General features: G+C 46.4%; 1 protein-coding gene across 1 annotated transcript in view; it reads right to left on the bottom strand.

Annotated features, from left to right (window-relative positions):
* Positions 1 to 11,035: 11,035 nt before the first annotated feature.
* LOC142573127 (uncharacterized) overlaps positions 11,036 to 23,362 on the bottom strand; it is a 75,249-nt gene continuing 62,922 nt past the window's right edge. The window contains exon 7 of the mRNA XM_075682652.1: positions 11,036 to 12,749. Coding sequence (XP_075538767.1) covers positions 12,467 to 12,749 — 283 coding nt within the window. The 3' untranslated portion in view covers positions 11,036 to 12,466. The remainder of the gene's footprint in view (positions 12,750 to 23,362) is intronic.

Here is a 23,362-nt window from a genome sequence, read left to right as displayed (position 1 = left end):
TAAGTACACCGGGAGAACAAATCTGCCGTTCGAAAACTGGTGTAAGCAAAGTTAAAAGGTGAAAGTGAACATTGGTTGTCAGAAATACGTGAGGAAAAGAAGGCCGGACCTAGAATATTTTGGAACCACATACAGTTATTGGGCAGGAGGTCTGCAACAGTACAACAACATATCCTAGACGAAGATGGAAACAAACTGGAAGGGGACGCAGCAATAAATTACATCTGAGAAACAACAGCCGAATCTTTCCAAGGCGATGACGAGGTTTTACTTGAGCAAAACAAGAGCAGGAAAGAGACCCAGATGGAAAAGGAGCTGGTGCTGACAAATTTCGACTGGAAGAAAGCCGAAAAGAAAATTTTGCAGCGCACAGCCACAGGGCTAGACGAGGTTCCTGTTAGGCTGATTAAGAAACTAGGACCAGCAAGTAAGGACGCTCTGTTGAACGCAGTAGAAAAAACTTTAAAAGATGGGCGAATACCAGACAATTGACGCCAAAGTAGAAGGAATTTAGTTTATAAAGGTAAGGTGGAGAAAGACAGAATTCACTCCCATACAAACATCAACTTCCAGCGAGTACATAGACAGGTACCAAAAGAACGACGAAGACAAGCAATGACTTCCAACTGATTTTCTGATTTTTATTTTGAGTAACACGCATATATACCGAGGCACCAAGACAAAAGTGCCCCCCCCCCCCCAAAGCACAAAACCGACATGAGTATGCATTCAAAATTCAAAGGAACCATGAGCGCCGGCTTAAGATGAACGAGAGCGCATGTGCGACCTCTAAAAACAGGTTCCTTATCTGTTAATGCAATTGACGGCTTACTAACCGAGTCACCTTCAGCGATCGCTGCTGCTTCAATGAAAAGTCAAGCGTATTCATTAGGATGCCTAACTAAGGTACTGTTCTTTTTCAAAGAGGGGAATACAGCCGCACTGTGCGCAATGGCCACCAGCGAACCCTTCCCGTCCATTACATACTTTATTGCGATGTTCTTGCAATCTAAACTTGAGACATCTACCTGTCTGCCGTATATAGACCCCATATATGCGCTATACTTGTGTAGACCGTTGACCATTACATCGGTAACATACAGGTTATCAACGCAGGCAATTAATGCTGCAAGCATGGGTAGATATCAATGGTATTTTGGGAGAGCTTCAGAGTGACTTCAGAATAAGTAGGTGTCTGGATGATAACTTATTTGTCCGAACTCAGTTTATTGAAATATCCAGAGCAGAAAGGAAACCGTTATATGTGGCCTTGACACACATTTCTGGAGCGTATGACAACGTAGACCGTAACATTTTATGGGATATTCTGGAAGGAGAAGGCTTGGGCGACGGATTGTATACAGCTTTTGAGATTCACCTTGAAAATACAGTTTGCGTTTAACGGGAAAGGATGAGAAGCCAGGACAAAGTCGATACCAACAAGGGACTGAGGCCGGCGTACCCTTTATCCGCACTGCTGCTTGTGATTTGCATGGTTACGATGGAGAGTGCCTAGAGGTAAGTAATATCGGGTTTGGTCTCCCATACGGGTTTGGTCTCCCGTACAGTAGTAGAGCAGCAGCCTGCACGCTTGTTTTATGCGGACGACATTGTGTTGCTAGCTAACAATCAAAGTAATATGCAACGTCTCGGTAATATCTGTGGACAGGAAGGAGAGAATTCAGATTTGAAATTTAGCGCTAGTAAATCAGGTGTTGTCATGTTCAATGAATAGAGTGAACAGGCAGTGTCAATTCACAGCCAGCAAATACCCCGGGTAGAAGAATATAAATACCTTGGTATATGGATAAACGAAGGCGACAGATATCTGGAAATACAGGAAGAAATAATAACAGCAAAGGGGAGGGGATATGTGGCCATAGTGAAACACAGAGCGCTATGGGGATACAATAGGTACCGGTGCTCCGGTGTGTGGAAAGGTGTAATGGTTCCAGGACCTACACTTGGAAATGCGGTTGTTTGCTTGAAATCAAGGGTACAATCAGGACTCGATGGCAACCAAAGTTCAGTGGGACGCCTCGCATTGGGCGTTCAAGGGAAGACTACAAATGAAACTGTGTAGGGTGATATGGGCGAGACAAGCTTTGAAGTGAGAGAAGCTCACAGTAAAATTGATTATGAAGAGTGACTGAGGAATATGGTAGAATGTAAATGAGAGCGGAGAAAGTGTGAGAGTTTTCAGGTATTTGTACAGGAAGAATATTGATTCACAGTGGAGGAAAAGAACTAGGAAGCTTACCAGCAAGTATGCGATCTGTATAGTGAACAATATGGCAACAAAGAACATCAAGGAGAAGTAAGAGAGCCTGAGATATTCTCATGGGTGGCGGCAATTGAAAAGAAGCCTGTCACGAGTAGCTGCTAAAGAGAACAAGCGAAATGAGGAAAGAGACAATTTATGATAACTCAAATGGAAGCTCATTACTTTTCAAAGCGAGATCAGGATACCTTAGAACACGCACTTATAACGCGGGATATAAGAAGGAAGAGGAAGCATGTGCTGGCTGTGGTAAAGCTAGGGAAACGATGGAGCATGTTTATGAGAATGGGAAGATTGAAGATGCGACGCGGGCGATTAACGCATCTCTGACCTCCTTGAAGCCCTTCGTTTCAACGAGAGCAGGGGGAAAGAAAGCATGTTCGCAGTAGAGATTAGTAAGCGGCAACTGGAAGATTGGTTGAAGAAAAGTAGGGAAACGACAAACAACGGAAGTGTGCGAAAACAAAGTTTGCAATAGGCGTTCAGAAACTTTGGTTATGGGAATTCATCTTGGGTTCTTTTTTCTTCCTTCTTTTTTTTTCTTTTTTAACCTAGGTAGGACATTGGGTTAATATAGCAACAAGAGCTTAGTGGCGCAACGCACCATCTCCGTTCCAAAGGGGACGCTCTTAGCATCCATCCATCCATCCATCCATCCATCCATCCATCCATCCATCCATCCATCCATCCGCAGACATCCGAGTAGAAATTCTATGGGAAGGCCAAAAATGTAATGAAGTAGTGGGAATTCACCAAGGACTTACGCAAGGATGCTCTGTCTCCATTGTCGTTCACACTTTGTGTGCATGGCATAAAAAATTTCTGGAATACAGTGAATTAGGATTTGTTTCATCGTACCTACGTAATAGATAAATGGCACGTTAAGTATATCCTGGTTGTGAAAATCAATCCGCCGACTTCCGCTACGGCGTGCCTCATAATTATAACGCGGTTTTCGCACGTAAAATATCGCATTTCGAAGTTGTCAGCCAAGCACGGCGCATTCGAAAGTGCAAATAGACGACCAGAAGTCATCAGAAAGAAAGTGAAAGAAACTGAGACACAAAACAACCTAGGAATTGAAACAAAAACGGATTGGAGATTTACAACACTGGGAGGAAGGAAATTATAGGGGGAAATATGCACGATAACTGGTTGGCCTGCGGAAAACAATATACCGAAGCAAATATTCGCAACAAGATGAGTCATAGCAAAAATGCGGAAGGCAGCACATCCTAATAGAATGGGAAGGGATCCACCCAGTGACACGCAGAGGCAACGGGGACCGCGTCCAAAAGCGCTTGGATTTAAAGTGAGCGGAAGCATCAACCCGTCAGTAATCGAGATAAGAAAGATACGTTTAGAGTATTAGTGAGAAAAAATTCGCCGACCACTACCTTACTGCCTTATGCAAAATTTAAGCGCAGCTCTATGCGTGTTTTCTTTTCGCAATCTGTTGGCTAGCGCGGACTATCTGTCTCGTGCGGCACGTTGCAACCTAAGCGAATTGTGGCGTGACTGCGTCGCTAATCGGGAGATCGCTAGAGGCAGCGCGTGGATAACTCATGGGTGCAATTCACAGCAGCAGCCGCAGACAGGCCTCCGCTCATGCAGCGCTTTGTTTCCATATAGGACCGTTATTGGTGAGCAGACGACGCGAGCTGCTCTGGCGGCTTCTCGTAGCCATCGTCTCCGCAGAGCCCGTCCTGCACGGCACTACGTTTTTCTTCTCACGCTTTCGTCATACCCTACTGCTCCGCTTTCTTCCTCGCGCTTTCTTCACTGTCGCCGTCTTTCATCCTTCGCTGTGCTCGTTGGCTCGCTTAAAAGGGACGCCGACGCTCGCCGCAGGAACAGCTGCCTAAGAACTGCGCTTTGGGAAAGCTGATCTGGTAAGATTCGTTACAGGCATAGGTAGCGATACAAGGTATACAGAGAAGCTGTGACGAAAAAAAAATAATGTAGATTTAAACAAAAATTCTAGACTGAAAAACATGCACACTATACTTGATTAAACCAAGCCGGCTAGGTGACTATATGTCACGACCCACCACGCTTCATAGGCGGTGCGAGTAAATCATCATCACCGCGGGAGCGGTGGCGCCAGCCGTGCGAGGCGCTTTCCATAAAGAACCAGAAAGCTCGCCTTCGCGCATCCGCGGCTGTACGATAATGAGGAAGTAAACGCTTCCTGCGGATAGAATGGATTTGAATTTCACCACGTACGTATGTGCATGCCGCCTCTGAAAGCGAGATGCGTTCAAATCCTCCGTCTATGAAACTGTCGCACGGACGGTAGGGCAGGAAGATCAATGGCTAATGGCGACACTCTCTTCTGGAGATTGGCGCAGCCCTCTCTGTGCCATTAAAAGGGAGATGTCGGTCAGCGCTTTATGTAGCCGCTGCTGAGTGGTGTGACGTGAAGTTGAAATGCGCCCTTATTCTTGAAATGCGCTAACGTGCTTATGTCTTCTGCAAGTAATTTTTTACCCATGCTTCTGCGCACTGGACAAGACTTCCTCTTAGCATTGTTCAATTTATAACATGCGCCATGTTTCAGTTGTTTTTAATCGCATAAGCATTTATATGCCTACCCAAGGAGGAAATCCAACCGCCCGCCCTACGTAAGGCGAATCGCTACGAAATAATTCATGCATAAAACAAAATAAATTTGAAAGGAAAAACGTTGGCGCTTGTAAGTTTCGAACCTACATCCCCATCCCGAGAAGCCGAGTCTTTACCCACTGAGCTAAACACTCACGCTTGCAAAATATGAATATATCTCAACCAGTCCATTGTGTTGTACCAGCCATACAAAAGTAATCTCAAAGGAGGAAAGTTTCTGTGAAAGCTTTATTGAAAAACTGGATGATATGGAACAAAAGCCATCTCTACGGCGCCATGTAGAGCCGAATTCAAGCATCGTAAACATCAGAAAAATACGATTTTGCGAAAATTTTTTGTCAAACACGCCACCTATTCAATGAGTTTCGGCGGTCGCAGGATGCGCTCCAGCGGGGGCGTTCCACACCGACCTAAATGCCCCCTATCTCTTAGAGCTCATGCGCTTCACGCTGCAGGACAGGCACAGATTAGCAGTTAATGAATTGATAAGGGTGGTAAAGAGCGATGAGGGATTCTATGGGTCTCATCATGGTTCCTAATGGTTTGATGTGCATGGATAAGGCACTAAAGAGTGATAAGGGCTTAAAAAGGTCGGAGCAATTTTGATAAGGTTAATAAGCACCGATAACGGTTGACAATGGTTTGATAAAGTATGATGAGATTGATGACCAGTAACAGTTGATAAGGGTCTAATCATCACCGATAAGGTTTATAAGAACAGATAAGTGTTGATAAAGGTCGGATAGATTGAGACACAGTTGATACCATCGATAACGGTTGATAAGGCTCGGATCGAGTCCTATAATGTTGATAACAACCTATTAGCGTTCGTTAGGGTCGGATCTACTTTGATAAGGTTGATAAGGACCGATAATGGTTCATACTGGTCGTATAAAGTTTCATAACATTATTAGTGACACGCGACTGAGTGGAGATGAGCAAGTGGCACAATGCTTACGCATGCGTGCACAAATCCCGGAGGAGTTACCGCATGAATTGTTATCGCCCAGCCTGTTGTAAAACCATATAATGCACTTCATGCGACAAAGCGCCCTTTCTTGCTTCTCTGATGTAAATGCGCCTGTGTTGCAGTTATCGTGAAGACATTTATGATGCGACGTTTCTGCCCTACTGCCAACATTGCGAGTTAGAACTAGCTCATTCTTTCTTCCTTATGTAAATGCGCCTGTGAACCTAGTGTCGACACTACATTTTTTTGCTGTGCGCATGCTTTCTGATTTGGAAGAAACTCATTTTATGTGTATGTTCTTTCATTCTCTGCAATGCCCCCCTCCCACCGCCCTGATATAATGCCCTTCTCGCGCTGCAGGTTTGTGTATAAATAAAGTTATGCGCTCCAAATGCACGTGTATGCATACATGGCGATGTGAGCGCCCCGTGGCAATTTTTTGTTCAGGTCGATGAGGGTACGATTGCATAACGGGTTGAGCACAGTACTCACTTGCGCCAGCGTCCACTGAGCGGGAAGCTTACATCGGGCTACAGGAAACGACTGGTCATAATCTAGCGAGTAATTAAAGGATCCGTAGAAAGCGTCAACAACTGTACCAGTTCACAGTGCTGATATCGCTTCATAAAAAAAATATTGATACGGAACAGCCGCCACAGTGTGGCTGCACTGAGGAGGAAGAAGATGACGTGTACCCGCTTGATATAGCATCGCCGTTTTAGCCTCCGTTAGTTCCCCTGTAAATAAATTGTAAATAGCATCGGGCATCAGCTACACGTAACATTAATTTGGTAGAGGTGGACGTTCCCCGTACCCGTCATGGAGCTCCGCAGCGGTCGCAACGGTGACAGTGCAACCTCGGCTCCTGCTGGCGGAACTTCATCTACGCAAGCGTCCTCGCCTGCAGCCACGACCTACGTCGCCTTCCCCCACCCCCTCCCTCCTCGGGATCCTGGTGTGTTCACCGGAGTCGGCAGTCCTGATGTTGACGACTAGCTCCGCTTATACGAACGTGTCAGCCCCAGTCACAGGGGGGATCCGACTATTATGCTTGCCAACGTTTTCTACCTCGACAGAGCTCCACTGGCATGGTTCCAGGATCACGAAGAGGAGATATCGAGCTGGTATCTCTTCATAGAGAAGCGCCGCGACCTTGTTGGCAGTCTTTTCGGTCGCCAAGTGAATGACAAGAAAGCTCTTGCCACACGTGTACAGACGTCGACCGAGTCCTACGTGTCGTACATTCTCGACGTCTTGGCCCTTTGTGCCAAGGCTGACCCGAATATGTGTGAGCACGATAAAGTTAATCACGTCCTCAAAGGCATGGCTGAGTATACCTTCAATTTACTGGTGTTTACGAACGTCACCAGCATAGATACCATCCTCAAGGAGTGCCGCCGTCTCGAGCATGCTAAAAGCCGCCGGGTATCCTAGCACATCACGCGACTTCCCAACCCAGCTGCTACGTCATCCTGTGACGACCTCTTCCACCATTCATCACGAGGTGACAACTTGGCCCGCATCATTCGTCGTGAAGTCGAAGCAGCACAACCGGCAGCCTCTGCATTCCCGTCACCTGATCATTCTCCGGTGACGACCTTCTTGATCCAGGCCGTCGGCCGTCAAGAGTTGTCCAACGTCGGCCTGCAATCCATTCGTTCTATACGCTCGGAACCTCTTTCTGCACGCAAGTCCGACCCCCCTCTTCTTCCTCCTCAGTGTAGCCACACTGTGGCCGCTGTTCCGTTTCAATATGGTGCTTAAGTATGCTGCCAAAAAATTCTCTGGATGCGCAGCATTTCTACCACATACAAGTAGTCATCAGCCTAGTTTCACCACATCTGGCTGTATCTTCCTTGTGTGGTCTGTTCTCTCTATAGAGGAACTGTCATTTACTGTCGCGGAAGGTAACGAGCGCCAGGACATGACGCAATTAAGTTACAAAGTTATCGCGCAGTATTTCAAAGCACTCTTCAAACTTTGGAAGTATACGATGCATCATGGTCGCCTAAAGAGACGCACAGATGCAACCTTCAGAGCGAAGTAGACGCCACAATGGAGTCCAACGCGTGCGCCATGGTATTGGTCCCAGCTAGATTGTCATTTATAGTATAAACTACGGCACTTCTCCACAACGTCGTTGTGTGTCAGAATTATTGCTGATTGTTCCGCATTGCTGAGAATAATGGATGTCCCAATTGCATACTACTTGTGACTTTTCTCTTACCATTTCTTAATATCTTGCAATGATTTTCATTCTTCTGGATGTTTTTGTATTCTTTCACTGTGTTCTTGTTGCTTTCCGCCTCTGAGCAATGTACGCATAGAGGGGGGAGGAGACATTTGTCAGACAGTCGCAACTGTTTTTGACCCTTTTATTTTAGACAATGTTTATCTAAATAAACGACCATACATCAATACAGAGAAATTGCCTTGAGGTAAAACGTTATCGCGTGCAAAGAATAGGCAGGAAGGTTAACAGCCACAGGCGCCACGACAAGGTGAATTCTAAAGAATGCTTCCGTAGCACAGTAAACTGCACAGAGAAGAGGGAAGAAGGATCAAGTTCTCAAAACAGATAGAGAGAATAAAGTACCTGAAAGAGAAACAGTTCACCCTGATCACACGCTTGGCAACTCTACACAGTGGGTAGCTAGGGTAGAAAAGGTAAGGGAAAAAAAGGGGATGACAAGAAAGGTTAATTCACCTTGGGTAACTGTTTCAGGATGACCGATCTATGTTTTGTAAGACATGAAGACTCCCGATGCCTTGAAGAGCAAAAAAAGATGAGGCCGGTGAGCCCACCACATGTATACATACTACTGAGTGTTGTCGGACAGGGAGACTCAAAAATATGCGAATCACACGTGATGTAAGAATCAATGTTATGCAAGACATTTAGCCGTTGGCTGGTTACTCAACCTCGCTTGCGGCTTTGCAAAGTGTTGCCAGACGTCCGAACATGCCCGCCTGATACCCCCTATTGTGCGAGTATGACGACCGCGGCAAGGCGATGGCACGATGACAGCAGCATGACGACATAATAGCAGTGAGGATAGAGTGACGACGACGACGACAACTACCGCACCAAGGCGACAAGGATCACATGGCAACGACGAATCAATATAGCGACACAACGTATTGGCATCGTTAAAACGAATTATGTATGAACCGCGTACTGTAGCGGGACTACTCTTTCGGACTTGCCTAAGAAAACTAGGCGCCATCAAGCGCCGCCGCCACGAAGCCTGTGCGTGGACTCACAGATGCATGCCGCGCTTGCGCATGCGAACATTGAGTTATTCCCTCGCTTCGCGCGCACTCAGTGCCAAACACTCAGTGACTCAAGTTGGCGAGGGGCTCATTGAAGAGCGACACATACCCAGTGCATTCATGGCGCAGCTCACTAGAGCGTTGGCGGTAGAGGCGTTCATTCAAAGCGGCACATACTCAGTGCATGTGTGGCACAGCGTGCTAATGCGTCGAGTTGCTGTCCTCGATGAACCGTTGTGACGTGGATTCATTTCCGCTCCGCATCGGACAAATTTAAGGGATCTTTTTAATCATACTATATTGGCACGTTCCCAGTTTTACATGCCTAGTTGCACAAGGTGCCGTCAAACGCACTCATTAAAGCGCGGCACACACCTACCGGCACATACACAGTGACTCAAGTTGGCAGCGAAGAGGTCCACTGAAGGCCAGCACGGACCGGGTGGCACACACCCAGTGCTCCAAGTCGGCGTCAGTGTCACTGAACAGCGGTAACCACCCAGTCCCGCGTCTACGCTGACCCATGTCTACCTGAAAGGTGTTCGTTGAACAGCGGCTTATATGTGCACATTGCCACTTCCTCAGTGACCTAAGTTGGTCCAATGGTTCCTTTCAAACTTTGTTACCTCAGCACAGCAGCCCAATGCGCTAACCCTTCCGCCACGGATTACCAAGTGACCCAGGTAGGCGAGGAAACGGTTACGTAGAAATATACAAATATTCAGAGATGTAGAGCTAGATAAGTAGCTCCGGGAAAGTGCTCGAATAATCAAAAGAGTGCTATTGCTTTAAGATTGCCGATATATAACCGAATTCAAGCGCTAATCATGTCAAGAGCGACCTGCCACTATGGAGGAGGGCAGCGGGGCTGTTGTTCACCTGGTCCTTGTAGGCGTCGTTGGACTAATGGGTAGATCATTTGACTATTTGGCTTCGGGACCCTTGTTGAATACTACCATTGGACGTATATAACTTTTTTTACGCACAGACGAGACCAGACAGACTACGGACCTCGGCGAAAATGTACGACGAGGATTGTCGTGATCCGCTTTGATGATAAACCGCCTAAGCGGAATAGGCGAATCGAGTGGCAGGAGGTTGCTGAAGAGAGAGACAGACAACTTTTACTGATGCCGGCAATCACGGGGGCGGACGCAGCCTCCCTCGGCCTAGCAGACAGCCGAGATCCCCTGGGTCTCAGCGGCGTCCTCGGCTACCTGGACGGCCCAGACCTGGTCTAGCTGAAGAGAAAACCTTATTTCAAGAGGAGCGCGTCATAGCGGAGGGAGAAATTATTCTCGTTAATGCTTGCTCATCTGGGACACTTAAGAGAAAAGAACGAAGCAAGTGAAACAGCGTCGACGACGACACACCGGGCCTCCGCCACCATAAAGGAAAAAAAACGAAACGCGGACGATAGCGAATCTATTACAACTCGTTTTACCTTCTGCTCTATCGACGTTTATTTTTCTAACCATAACGCTATTCAGGTTCATACACCATTCGCAAGACAAGGTCTTCTCACTTGCATTGTTCCTTGCCTACATTACTACATTTACTCGCCAGTGGACTGCATGACTGCTGTACGACTGTAGGTAAAACAAAATGAACATTATCAATAAAAATGGCTCTAATACAATACCAGCCACCACTCCTGCTCCTCCAGAGTAGACAAGCACTGAAACGCCTGCAACACGCTTTCCACACTATATAATTCACCAATGACTCCCTACACATTTCAGAATGTCCTTCCGCCACATAGGAAGCCGTAAAGTTTGAATACACGTGCCTGGTGCAACAGTGTACAGATGAGGAGGCTGATAAGTGTCGCAGGATTTACAGTCAGGCGAGTAGGCTAAGGATGACTGAACAAAGGCCGCATCAAGTGCACTCTCTCAGATGTTTTATTTGGGCAATCATGAATGTTCTAAATCGAAAGAAACAACAAAAACACGAGGTAGTCAAACATAAAACTACAAACTCACATCTGTTTTTAGAAGAACAAATGATCCCGCTCCGGGTGCCCGCACAGTTGGTCAAATCGGAGATTCACGTTAAGAATGAAAAAAAAAACAATTATCCGACTGCGCGTACAGCATAACAGCGTATGAAATCTCCATGTGGCATTTGTCCTGGTAGGTTTATGAGAAGGTGTAAAGATTAGCTCGTATTTACCAGCCCACAGCCATTGGTGGGCTTGGGTTTGTTTAGGCTATAGCGCCTCATCGCAACATAGCGAGCGCACGTGGCCACGCAGTAGACAGCAATATGTCTCCAAAATGCCCCTATTGTGACAAAACGGTGAATATAAAAACGATACATGAAATGAAAAAAAAACTGATTACTCTGGGAAGCTATTCTGACAAAGCTATACTGACTTGGTGACGCAAAGTTCTTAGGCGACGGCACTCGGCCAAAGATATTAAAGGCGGCTGCAATTCTTTCCAGAAAGCTGCACGCCACAAAACTTGCCCATGCCTTTGTTGCACTCATTTCATCGACATGATTCAGTGCATGCACTGAACAAAGAAGGGCAAGAATATTTTGTTGCTGGAGCAAGTTACTAATACCCGCACTTACAATGTCAGTGTAAGCGACTTAACAAATACATTCCGCCCTTGCATTTTCTCCGACTTCTCTCCACATGAGTACATAGCTATTAGTTACAATCCGTGAAGTTCAATAAAAACAACCATAGTGAATGTTGGTCCTTACCTGTGACGCGAAAACAGTGAAATCACGCGTGAAATGCCGAGGAGCAACGGAACATTAAGTTCTCGTTAAATATATGCTACTTCCATCGACATAACCCCTCCTTTATAGAAGTAGGTAGAGTACGTTCGCGTATAATCGTTTTATGACACGGGCATGCACAGCGTCGTGTGCTTCATATTCGAAGCTATTCCACACAAGGCTAACGAGAGAATACATGAGCAATGCGTCTTTTTCAAGCTTTGTATACTTAGGAGCTCACGCATCGGCGCAATTCATTTCGTGTAAAAAAAGAGCAAGAATGATCACATGTAACGTGAGGCGTTCAATAAGTAATCTGCAAATGCAGTTTTGGCACAGCGTTGCAGTTTTTGGCACACGCCGTATGTCTGGCGCATGATCATCACTTGGTAAAATTCATGTCCATTCATTCTTGTCAATGGCGGGTCCCGTAACTGGACATTGTAGAAACGCGCAGGCGCGTAGAACAGATGTCATGCAATAAGAAAATATCCAAATTTCACTGATAGAAAGCAAAAGTAAAATATTAGCGTAGCTATGACTAAAAAAAAATGAAGGCGCACACGTGTCAAAATCTTCAAGAATCACGTGTCGCAGGAGCTGCCGTTGTTGCGGCACATCTCAATCGCTGCGCGCTGCTTCCACAATTGGTTGTTTCCGACGAACATGCGGTCTCCCGCCTTGCAGCCGAAAACAACGTCGAAGTCCGGCAGCCTCGGCAGGAGCTGGTTGCAGTGCAACCGCTGGCGCATTCCGGGCTTGTAGTTGCACTGGCGGAAGCAGCTGACCAGGAAGAACAGCCGCTCTGCCGGGAAGTCCTCGAAGTACACGTGTTGGTCGTCGCTCTCCCATACGGTCGTTCCGGCTCTGCAGAAGATATGGTAGCTAATGGTAGCTAACGTGCCGGCAAAGCGCGTAAGCGACACTGCGTTGGCAGGCCGGTCCATCAAAATACATGCTAATTCCACTACTGAGAAACGTGACCTTAACGCTTTGACTTCAAGGATTTTATTGAGAATAGCGCTAGTAACCTGCTTCGGCGATTTTATGTGTATTAACCGTTTTATCGGCGAGGAGGAACGTAGCCTCGAACCGGCGCGCCGCACCGCTCTACTCCTCGTGCTTTTATATGCGGATCGTCGTTTCCTCCAGAGGCATCTGGGAGTGGTAGCAGTATCACTGCGAATAATTCCGATTCTAATGTGTTGCGTCCGTGAGTCCTGCGACGCCACGACCCAGACTCAATGGGCAACTGCAGCCTTATAACGTAAAACTATTCTAACCTGTTCTTATTCCAATTTCCTGATGTCAACTTTACGTAGCCCCTGACGCAAGCATCGGGCGGTAGCCCACAGCTTCTTTGAAAAACAGTCAAACGTGCTTCTCGTTTGTAGAATGTAACTTTTGCTTGCTTTCAAAGCGATTAGCATTGCCTACATTGAGAAGTTGTCCTTGTCTAATTAGCTGAGAAGAGGCGACGAGCACAGTCAAGTGGAGAAAGTTTCGATGAGGCTGAGCCAGCGCAATCAAAGTAGATAGCCAAATGAGGAGGGTGGTGCCGGCGCCTGCGATTGGTCCGTTTCCCCTTACTTAGCGTGCGGTGGCGGGTTGAAAACGTGGTGGCGTGCAACGGAAAGTTAAAAAAGCAGTTAAAAAACGGATCCTCAGCAAAGTAGAGTCGCCCGCGGGCGATGTCGCATACGTGCCGAAAAGTCTTGATAACCTTATATTTCCCGGAAAATTATTCAATATACGCAAATAAATGTATGCTCCCCGGCAGCTTCGAGTTGCCAGTGCCGCAGCGATCGGCGGGCAGCGATCGTCTATCTCTTTTGGAACAGGCCAGTCTCAGGCTATTCAGAAAAACTTTCAGTCTTGTTCGGCATAATAGTGCGTCATTAACACGTACACGTCATTTTGACGCGGTGAGTTTTTGTGGTTTTGCGATGTCCCATGACATACAGGTAAAGAAGCTGTAACCCGAAACCGTTTGATCAATAGCAATTCGTCAGACGACGCCCTTTTTTGCTAATAGTTGAAAAGGCGTCGAATTAGAAATTATTTTTCTTTCGTTCGGTATAATCATGCATAATCAGTGCGCACATATCAGTTTTTGCGGTTTTCGTGACATTGCGTGACAAACAGGCGCAGTGGTGGCTTGAAAATTTTTTGACCAATCGTGCAGGGCTGATGGCACAGGTGGAATAGAAAAGTTTGGAATAGCTTTGCGTTATAGCGCCCCTGCTGTCCTGTATTCGGTTGCCAAAGTAACCTTCGGAAGCAAATGTGAAGTGCGCATCTTCAAGAGCGGTGGCACCGTGGACTCCGTCGCTGTGGTTACAAACAAACGTTGGGTTTACTTTGCAACCACGCACAAAAAGGAACCGATGCCATAAGCCTCGTCGCATGAATGTACAAAACATTTTGTTTCCAGTGAGTGCGCAGCGATGAACACGGCACCCATGCTAAAACTGGGATATAAAATAAAGATGCGTACTTAAGTCTGTCAACTATATTGCGAAGGGACGAAGTCAACTATCTCTTCGTAAATGCACATTTTGTTGAAATGTGTACTATTATTGTGATGCTTGGCAGCCAACGTCCTGGTAGAAGTTCACGTGGACGAATTATGACAACAGTACGTCCCTATACGAAGTAACGTGATGCGTGTTCTTTTTTCTGCAACAAAAGCCATGCTTACTGTGGTGCCGGTCGCCCTTAGTTAGGAAGCGCAGGCCGCCCATGGGCTCTCCTGCGCTTCCGAATCTCGTCGGCAAGCTGCCTGGCCGACGCCGCTCATCACGAGCCTGTATTACTTTATAAAATAAAGTTGCTATTGCAGAAAGTGGTTCGTTTTTCAGCTCTCTCGAGTCGGTGAGGTGCCCTTGCGCAGGCACCGCTCAACACATAGGAGTCTGCATATTTCAACGCGTCGTGGGCCTCTGGTTGATGGCGGCCACTGCTATCGAGTCGCTTTATCCACGTTAAACGCCGTTCCGGTCAGGGTATATTGCAGTTCCTTCCTTATTTTGTAAAGCTTGATGATCAAGCGCCAGGCAAGCGAATGCTTAGAAAATCGTACCCTGTAAATTTAAGGAGCCCGAAAGCTAGCAAAACGCGTTTCCTCGGAGCTTCGCTAGTTACCTGGATTGGGATGTTACGCTGATGTGGGACACCGCATTGCAATCAGACAATCACCTGTGATTGTTTTAACCTCAGTGATACCTTAATATAGTCCGATAATGCTACGTTACATGCGTGTTACGTATCGACAATGCTCAGACTTGACCACCTCCTACATTGATCTGGGGCAGAGCTGTGGTAGCGTCTCTAGGCCTATCGCCGGTCGATATTGCGGCCATATCGAAGCTCACAGCGTATTAACGACACACTAATAAATTTCCCAGCTGCTTAAGCTGGTTGGTGCCTCTCAGGAAAGCGCAAAAACTTTCCGCTCGTCGTCACAGTGCCCCTCCAGCGCGATACCACATACGATACCGGACGATAGATGGCGCTATAATCACAAAATGGCGGCGCCCTCAATAAAACAGTTTTTGTGTGCACAAATGTGGCATTCGGCAATGATAATCAGGAAGGAAAACATTGTGTGATTCGAGAGCGAACACTAGATCTTGTTGTTGAACAAAGCCGGGCTCTACACTTCGAGCAATAACTCGGAGACTTCCATAAACTTGAATCGCTGCAACCTTCCATTGCTTTTTTGGCCCAGTTCAGCACGAGGAAAAGAGCGTCTGCCGATCTGTTAGTGTGAGACGAAAGGAAACAGTCGTTCCTGTTTGTAGAACAGAAGTAGGTTACACACATCGACTGGTAACTCAACTCGTCTTCCTTCTTGCAGTTTTTTTTGGGGGGCGGAAAGGGAAAACATAAAATCGCGCATGAAATTTGGAAGAGTGGCGTCTGCGCATAGCTGTCAGTTACGGCGGTTAAATCATCATGAGAATGAGGAATAGAAGAATTGACCATTAGTACGGCCGGTTCACCTTGAACCATACTTTGAGCATTCCTGCATTATTTCTAAAAACTAAAAGTTTATGGCAACAATTCGGTTCCGTCCCAGGAATTGGTCTCACTGATGACCTAGTTTCTAGAATTGTGCTGTTTTCGGAGCACTGCAAACAGCTTTAATATATATATATATATATATATATATATATATATATATATATATATATATATATATATATATATATATGTATATATATATATATATATATATATATTGTAGCGAAGAGATTGTAGAAGAGACGCTAGTGGGTTCAGCGCTACTGGCTCTAAACGCTAGTGGATCGAGCGCTCCTGCTCAGCAACGGCTCTCGTGCTTGGAAGCTGTGACTGCCCTGCCCGTCGACGTTGCGCTGCTCCCGAGCTCTGCCAAATAAACACCTTTAGAATTGGTGGAGGTGCTGGGTAACGTCAGACGATCATCCTGGAACTCCGGTCTCGTACCCTACCATCTACCATGCCCCAAGACGCCTCCCAGCAAACGCCTCCTCCTGCACCCACTGCGTGTCCCGGGGTGCCTCGTCATCGCGACCCTCCTATCTACACTGGAGCGGACGACACCGACGTGGACGAATGGCTCACGGCGTACGACAGGGTAGGCGACCATAACAAGTGGGATGAAGCAGCCAAATTGAGCCATGTTCTGTTCTACCTCGCTGGAGTGGCCAGCCTGTGGTATAACAACCATCAAGCAGAGTTCCAGACATGGGGTGCTATGCAGGATGCGCCGAGTTTGGCGAAACTCGGGATCTTCACGAGCTCTGGCGACACCCCAAGATGAAAGCACGAATGGTACCGAGACACAGTTTATCTTTCGACAAGCGTCCAGCTTCATTGGTTTATCTAGATTCACTCTGGCTGGCTATCGTTCCTTGGGCGTTGCCTTCTGGGCGGTCGACAAACTGGGGCTCACGTGATCATACCGTCGGTGCATGGTCGTGCCTTCTTTCACTTGTTTGTCGTTCCACCGAGTACATTACATGCACAAGCGAGTTATAAAACAAACGCATTTAGTACAATATTATTAGTTAGTTTATCGTGGTTTAGAAGCATTTTAAAGCTTACAACATGTACACTGAATGTGCATTAGACTAATTTGTAATTTAGTACGCTTCGCATTATACCGCGAGGGAACGCTGTGGTGGCGTCATCACATCCATTCACCGGGCGAGCATGGCGGCTAAACATCGAAGAGGCCCAGTGTAAACAAACTCGTACAACGAGCTTGCAGTGCGCGACTTAGTGATCAGGCTCGACGATGACCACTATTTCTTGGATAGTTCTGTTCCTCCGTCAGCAATCTTTCCGTGCACCCCGTAAGACTCCCAATAGCTTCGGCGATTTTACAGATCGCAACGCGCACCTACTGTTCACGACGCAGTGCTGAAGAAACAACTTGTCCGGTGTTGCTTCTGCGAGTGCGCCGAGCTCCTCCAATCTGCGTGACTGCGAGCGTCACGAATATTACATAGTGTGTGCAAAAGGAAGACAGCCTATATAGCTACGATGCGACAAGGAGGTGGTAGCGACGATAGATCTCGCTACCAACACAGTGAAGGAGACATCGACAAACTGCAGATAAGTATATTTCTACTGTTTCATATTTAGCATAATAAGAGTGCACGGATTAAGTCACTTTCGTAGTAACGAACTGAATGTCCAGCAGTTTAAAGAAGGCAGTGAGAACCAATGAGTGTTTGTGCTTTTACATGCAAGTGGGCCCGCGAAAATATGGAAAAGATGAAGGTAACCTTCACTAACTTGGTGAGAGAACAGAAATTCATGAGTAACATTAAGCCCGCAGAGTCTACGGAAGAGTATCTTTATGCAAGTGAAATATCAATAGCAGGTACTGATATAAAGCAGGAAACTTATGCAAAAATTTCATGGGTTGAACAACACACGGAAAGCATTACCGAATCGTGATCGCCAATTACCGATATCCTTGAAAAAAAGTTTAGAATCATTCCATTTTACCGGTTATGCAATATGGGACATAAACCTGGAGGTTAACAAAGGAACTTGAGAAGTCGAGGACTGTGGAGAAAGCGAAGTAACAAAAATTGTTAGGGATAGCATTAAGGCAGGAATACAGTGGCGTAGTAAACCGTGGGAACTGATATGCTAGCTGAGATTAAGAAAAAAAAATGGAATCGGCAGGCAGGCCATGCATGTCTTCAATCACTTGTTGCCAATTCATAACAGGTGATTACATAAGCATGACAGAATGGATGTCAAGGAGAGAGAACTACAGCCGAGGATGGCAAAAAATTGCGTAATGGGACAAAAATATGATGTTTGTAGGCATAGGATGCAATCAGCTCGTATAAGACGGGATTGTAGGGTGAGGCATTTGTTCTGCAGCGAACTAAAATAGGTTTGTGGTGCCGACAGCAGAGACTCGTGAAGGTGCGGGGCCACCTCAGCTGCTGGCACACTAATCAACATGACAATTGGCTCTGAAAAAAACCCCAGTGATGAAAAATAAAGCAACGTTGTCCCGACACATTGTTTTATTATGCATACTACATAAAGGTTTCCACAGTTAAGGGCACTTAGTACTAATAGTGCAACGAGCACTTTTCTTTGTAAATAATGGTTTGTATGCGGCTGATTCATTCCAATACACTTTTTTTGCAGCAAAACATTCTGCTGCTGGAGGCACTCAACTGCCTGGTGGCAGTAGGTGAGCGCCAGGCACGTGCTCTTGAGAGTGTGGCAGAGGTCCAAAGGGCTGCTCTGCAACAGTACTATTGGTGCCTTCACTGCTCTCCTGTTGAAACCACAAAAGGCACCTTATAAAGGAGCTGCAGTTTAATATTTTGTTTATTATTCAAGAACAAGAATAAAATTATTGCAGCAAACATTGTGCTGTGCATATTAGGAGACTTGTAACATGCACTTGGTGTCCCTTCAAAATAGGCAAAAACCTAAGACAACCTGTGCCACTCTTGGACCATGTAAATAAAAAATACACTAATGCAGCATACACATTGTGCTGTTTGTTCTTTCTATGTGCAAGAATACAGTGTGTGTTGATTAGCCACAAGATGAACGGTGTGTGTAATTCACAATGAAGACAGGAAACAGCAGGACCTTAATAATGCTATCACCTATAGACTGTGCATACGACTGCAACACTCCCCAATTCAAATGTGCCATTACATGCATGTTCGATACCACATATTCTTTAACATTGTCTTATAATTGCATGTACTATATTTCACACATCTTAAGCCCTTCCATAGCACACTTCTGATGTATCCATTTCATAGGCCAAATAATTGTACACTTTGTCCTTTTGTGTTGTATGAAAAGCAGCATCCTTTACAGTCGGATAAAACTTCAGAAGACAAGAGAGGCCCCGCCCAGATGACCAAAGCGCAGCAGCTGATGGCCTCCACATCTAAAGAAATAGTCCCTCTCCAACGAGCAGGTATTAGTCCGTCCGGCGGCACGATGTCAGTCTAGAGTGCGTGCCCATTGGTGCAAGCTTGTGTTCACCTGCCTTAAAGTGCAGATTCCGCAGCCTCCTAAAGTTGCATCCCGCTATAGAAACACGTAATGCCTTGCACCAGTTGCATAGACTTCTGCAACTTGATAGCACACAATGATCAGGAGCAGAAATCTATAAAGGCATCCCAGCAAAGCTGGCTGGCCACACTTCCATTATGAGGGGCTGTAAAAAGGTCTCGCCAAATATTCCCATGACGTTCTTGAAGAAGAGGTGGTGTTTGGCACTTTTTTAGAATCAAAAACAGATTACAGTGAATATTGTGTAGCACGTCAAAACAAACTGAGCTTGGTTATCTGCACAGCATGTAATGGGAGGTTGTGCTTCACATAGGATACAAACTGCTCTGTCCAGTACAATTTTGAGGCCGGTATGGCACCTATTATGTCAACAGCGTCAATATACAAATTACACTTTTCACAGGCCATTGATTTCACCATTATTTTTGTATGATGGTTCTTTCAATCAGTGCTTGTATTACATGAGCAGGTGGATTTGAAAGCAAAGCTTTGTTTGCAAACCTTCCGACTTCCATAATTGTGTGGCAAGGCACTGGCATGTCGAATAGCTCACACTTCCTCGGTCCTGCACTAAAGAAGCCGAATGCTATATTTGAAGTTGGATCGCACAATTCAACGGCACACAAAGAAGAGTAACACACACAGCAGAGCATTCTGCTGTGTATTTTTCTCCTTTGTGTCCCATCGAATTGTTGTGCAATTAAACTTCAAGCTTCCATACCAATACACCCAGTGTTCAACCTCACCAATGCTCTAGTTATTAGGCCACAATGGTGCACATCTTTGAAATTTCTTAACACAAATTAGCTCTCCAAAAAATCACAAGTGTTAAATTTTGCAGCGCAGGTGTATGTACGCACGTGCCATATTCTTTACCACTAAACTCACAGGAATCAAAGGGGCAAGCATTAACCAGCTTTGCTGCTGCCGTTACCATTATCATCATGACACCAATGGAAAGACAGTGCCACGTTTCAGCAAAGGGAGTGCCGAAGGGAAAGGTGAGACAGTGAGGGCTTACAATAAAAATAACGGTTACGAGACATGTTCAATGCCAATATATGCTGCATGTCGCTCATCCTACTTTGGCACTGCGGCGAGCATTTACTCGTTTGAGCATATCACGTTTTGTGTAATCATTGCTCTATAGCTGTACAAATGGTCTATTTGCTCGGCAATTTTGATTTTTATCATGGTGGGTTAAAGACCCACTTTTCATTGGCATCTGCACCACATTTCTCCCGATATGTAATTTTGCCTTGGTGGTTCATGACATCTTCAAGTACCGAGAGTACTGCAGAGCATTGGATGTGCGTTGCTCTACAGCTTAAGAATTAGAGCCCCGTTATGAGACGAAAATATACAATTTATCTATCCAGAATAACGCCGCCCCCCCCAAAAAAAGAAGATACACTGAACCTCTGGCACATGCATCGACAGTGAACAGAGCAAACAATCTGAAGTATTCTCTTCATGCAAGCCAACACACTAAGATTCTCAATGCATTTTCATTTCGCCACACGTGCATAGGCACAACCGGCTTGGTGCAACATCCACATCTCGCGCTGCAACAAATTGTGCAATGCCTCGCTGTTTCATAGTGCGGCCGATAGATTACGCATAACCAAAATTCAGCATTGTGCATACTAAGTAACTTCACCAATGAAGAACCCCAAGTTCTTTATGAGATTAGGATTCATAGGTTACTTCACACAATTTGTGATATCCATTTATCTATTTGTACTTAATTAACCTCTTTCCCAAGAAAATGAGCCGTTTGGAAGGCACCCTGACAGACAAGTAGTACAATCGGCAAAAAGTCATCAACCAGCGAAAAAGTTAGTATCATAAGCAGCCGCATGTGAGATGTCGCTAACATAAAATTTAAGTCGGCTACAGAGAAGTGACAAATTTGGCAATATGGCGTGTCTAAACATTGCTTCAATGTTAATCACAGTAACGCTGACACTGAAGGCGCCTTAATTCCTACGTACGTTCCGTCGACACACCCGACTACGTTCGTAATGTTCCCACGAAGTAGGAAGCATTCTTCTATATATGCCCGCTCAGCCGCAGTATTCTGGAAAGCTAGCCACCGCTTACGCACTGCCGCATCGATAAGCGCGTCAGACACATCTCTGACACAGTGGTTAACAGTAGTTTGATGGCGTCCAATGCAACGCTCGGCGCCGACGCTTCCCTGAAAACTCCCAGTCCCGTAGAAACGGAAGGCACAGATGACTTGCTCTACGACGGTGAGCGAATGAAGCCCGCCACGCTGTCTCCGCAGACGAGAGTCTTCGCCTTGCTCGTCACACAGCCAGCGCATTGATGTCTTCGACAGGCGAAAATGACGCTGAAACTCCCCGTCGGTCATGTAGGTGAACGGGTCCGGACGGTCATACTGCCGCTTGCTGCCGCTGGATGCAATGAAACAGGCTGCTGCTGCCGCCGCCATGTTCCCGAGTTGAACTCGGAGGGGGTTTCGCGATGTACGAGTTTAGCACGAGTTCGCCTGTCAATCAAAACCAGAGGTCACGCCCCCCGCGAGGCGTGTAACTCTTGTGCGCGCACCCACTACAGTTGGGCCACGCCCAACTTATCTTCCGGCAACAGCGACGCGGTGTCGAGCTGAGAGGCATCAACAATCTTGACCGCCGACATAAAACACGCACAACGCACTGTCATCGGTGATGTACTGAGCACCACTATCAAAAACAAAGCGTTGACTGACGCTGGCTTATGCATACATCTTCTCGGGCTGAGATGGCCCCACAACACGGTTTCATTGCCTGCATTGTGGCGCGTAGCGCACAGTAAATAATTATCGGCACGTCACTGTAGCTGCTTGCAAGGCGTCGATGCGCCGAGGGGGACGACGATGTTGAGGAGTGCGTATTGTAGCAGTCGTTTGAGATGGCTGCTCTGTCATCGGTGATGAAACGGAGCCACAGCGTCGTAAACAAGATCAGCGTCCGAGAATCACTCGCTCTCCTAGACCCAGTGCAATGGCATTTCTTCATCATAAGCACTGCGCACTCAACAGTTCCAACACCTTTCTCCGTTCGAAGTCTGATTTCATAACTGCACACAAGAGCCCTCACCTGCCAAAATGCGAGTGCTGCGGTGTCGTTACGATATCCATCTGCGATCGCTGCTGGCTCCAGCAGAGGTAATCCGCAAGCACCTTCGACTGCACAACACACTCATATACTGCGTACATGCGCTCAGAGGCACCTTCACTGGGCAAGCGATGACAAGCGATGAATTGTGTCGCTGGGAAGCACGCACTTTTCGCAAAGTATCGCAGAGGCTTCGCGCACAAAGATAAACTGGTACATTTTCACTGAACTGCGTCACTACGCACACTAAAATAACATACCGCCATTTTGCAACGACAGTCGTGTCGTTTTTAGTTGGTAAAGCGGGGGCCTTAATAGCCTAGTGAAGCGCCTGCGATGAACAGCCGTACCGCGGCGCTGCGTGTCTATTCCCCTAATAGAGAAAGAGTGGCCATGACCCTCCATGGAACATGACCGACTTTATTGAGAATAGCACTGCAGCGCCCCTAGGCGACTTATCACCGTATGAACGCCCTCGTGCGTGCCATAGAGTTTCCTGTACGTGCGACCCGCTTCAATGTACCGCTTCTAAGCTTTCGCCTCACTGTCGCCACTCGCGGCAAGAAGTGCAAAATTTAATAATTTGCTCGATCTCCGTTTGTCATCACAAATTTCTAGCATTGAAAACGAAAAACAGATACCTAAAGAAATGAAAATGTTCGTTATTTTATTTGTTGTATTTTAACGTATTCGTTTGAGTGGAAGTGTAGGTGCAAAAATGCACCGCATGTACCCTGTTCGCATTCGACGGAGGAAAGAAAGAGCACCAGAAAGAGGAGGCACGCCCTTGACGCGCCC

The sequence above is a fragment of the Dermacentor variabilis genome, chromosome 2, assembly GCF_050947875.1.
Source record: "Dermacentor variabilis isolate Ectoservices chromosome 2, ASM5094787v1, whole genome shotgun sequence".
NCBI lineage: Eukaryota > Metazoa > Arthropoda > Arachnida > Ixodida > Ixodidae > Dermacentor > Dermacentor variabilis.
The sequence above is the reverse complement of the archived record's forward strand: the minus strand, read 5'-3'. Positions and strand labels throughout refer to the sequence as shown.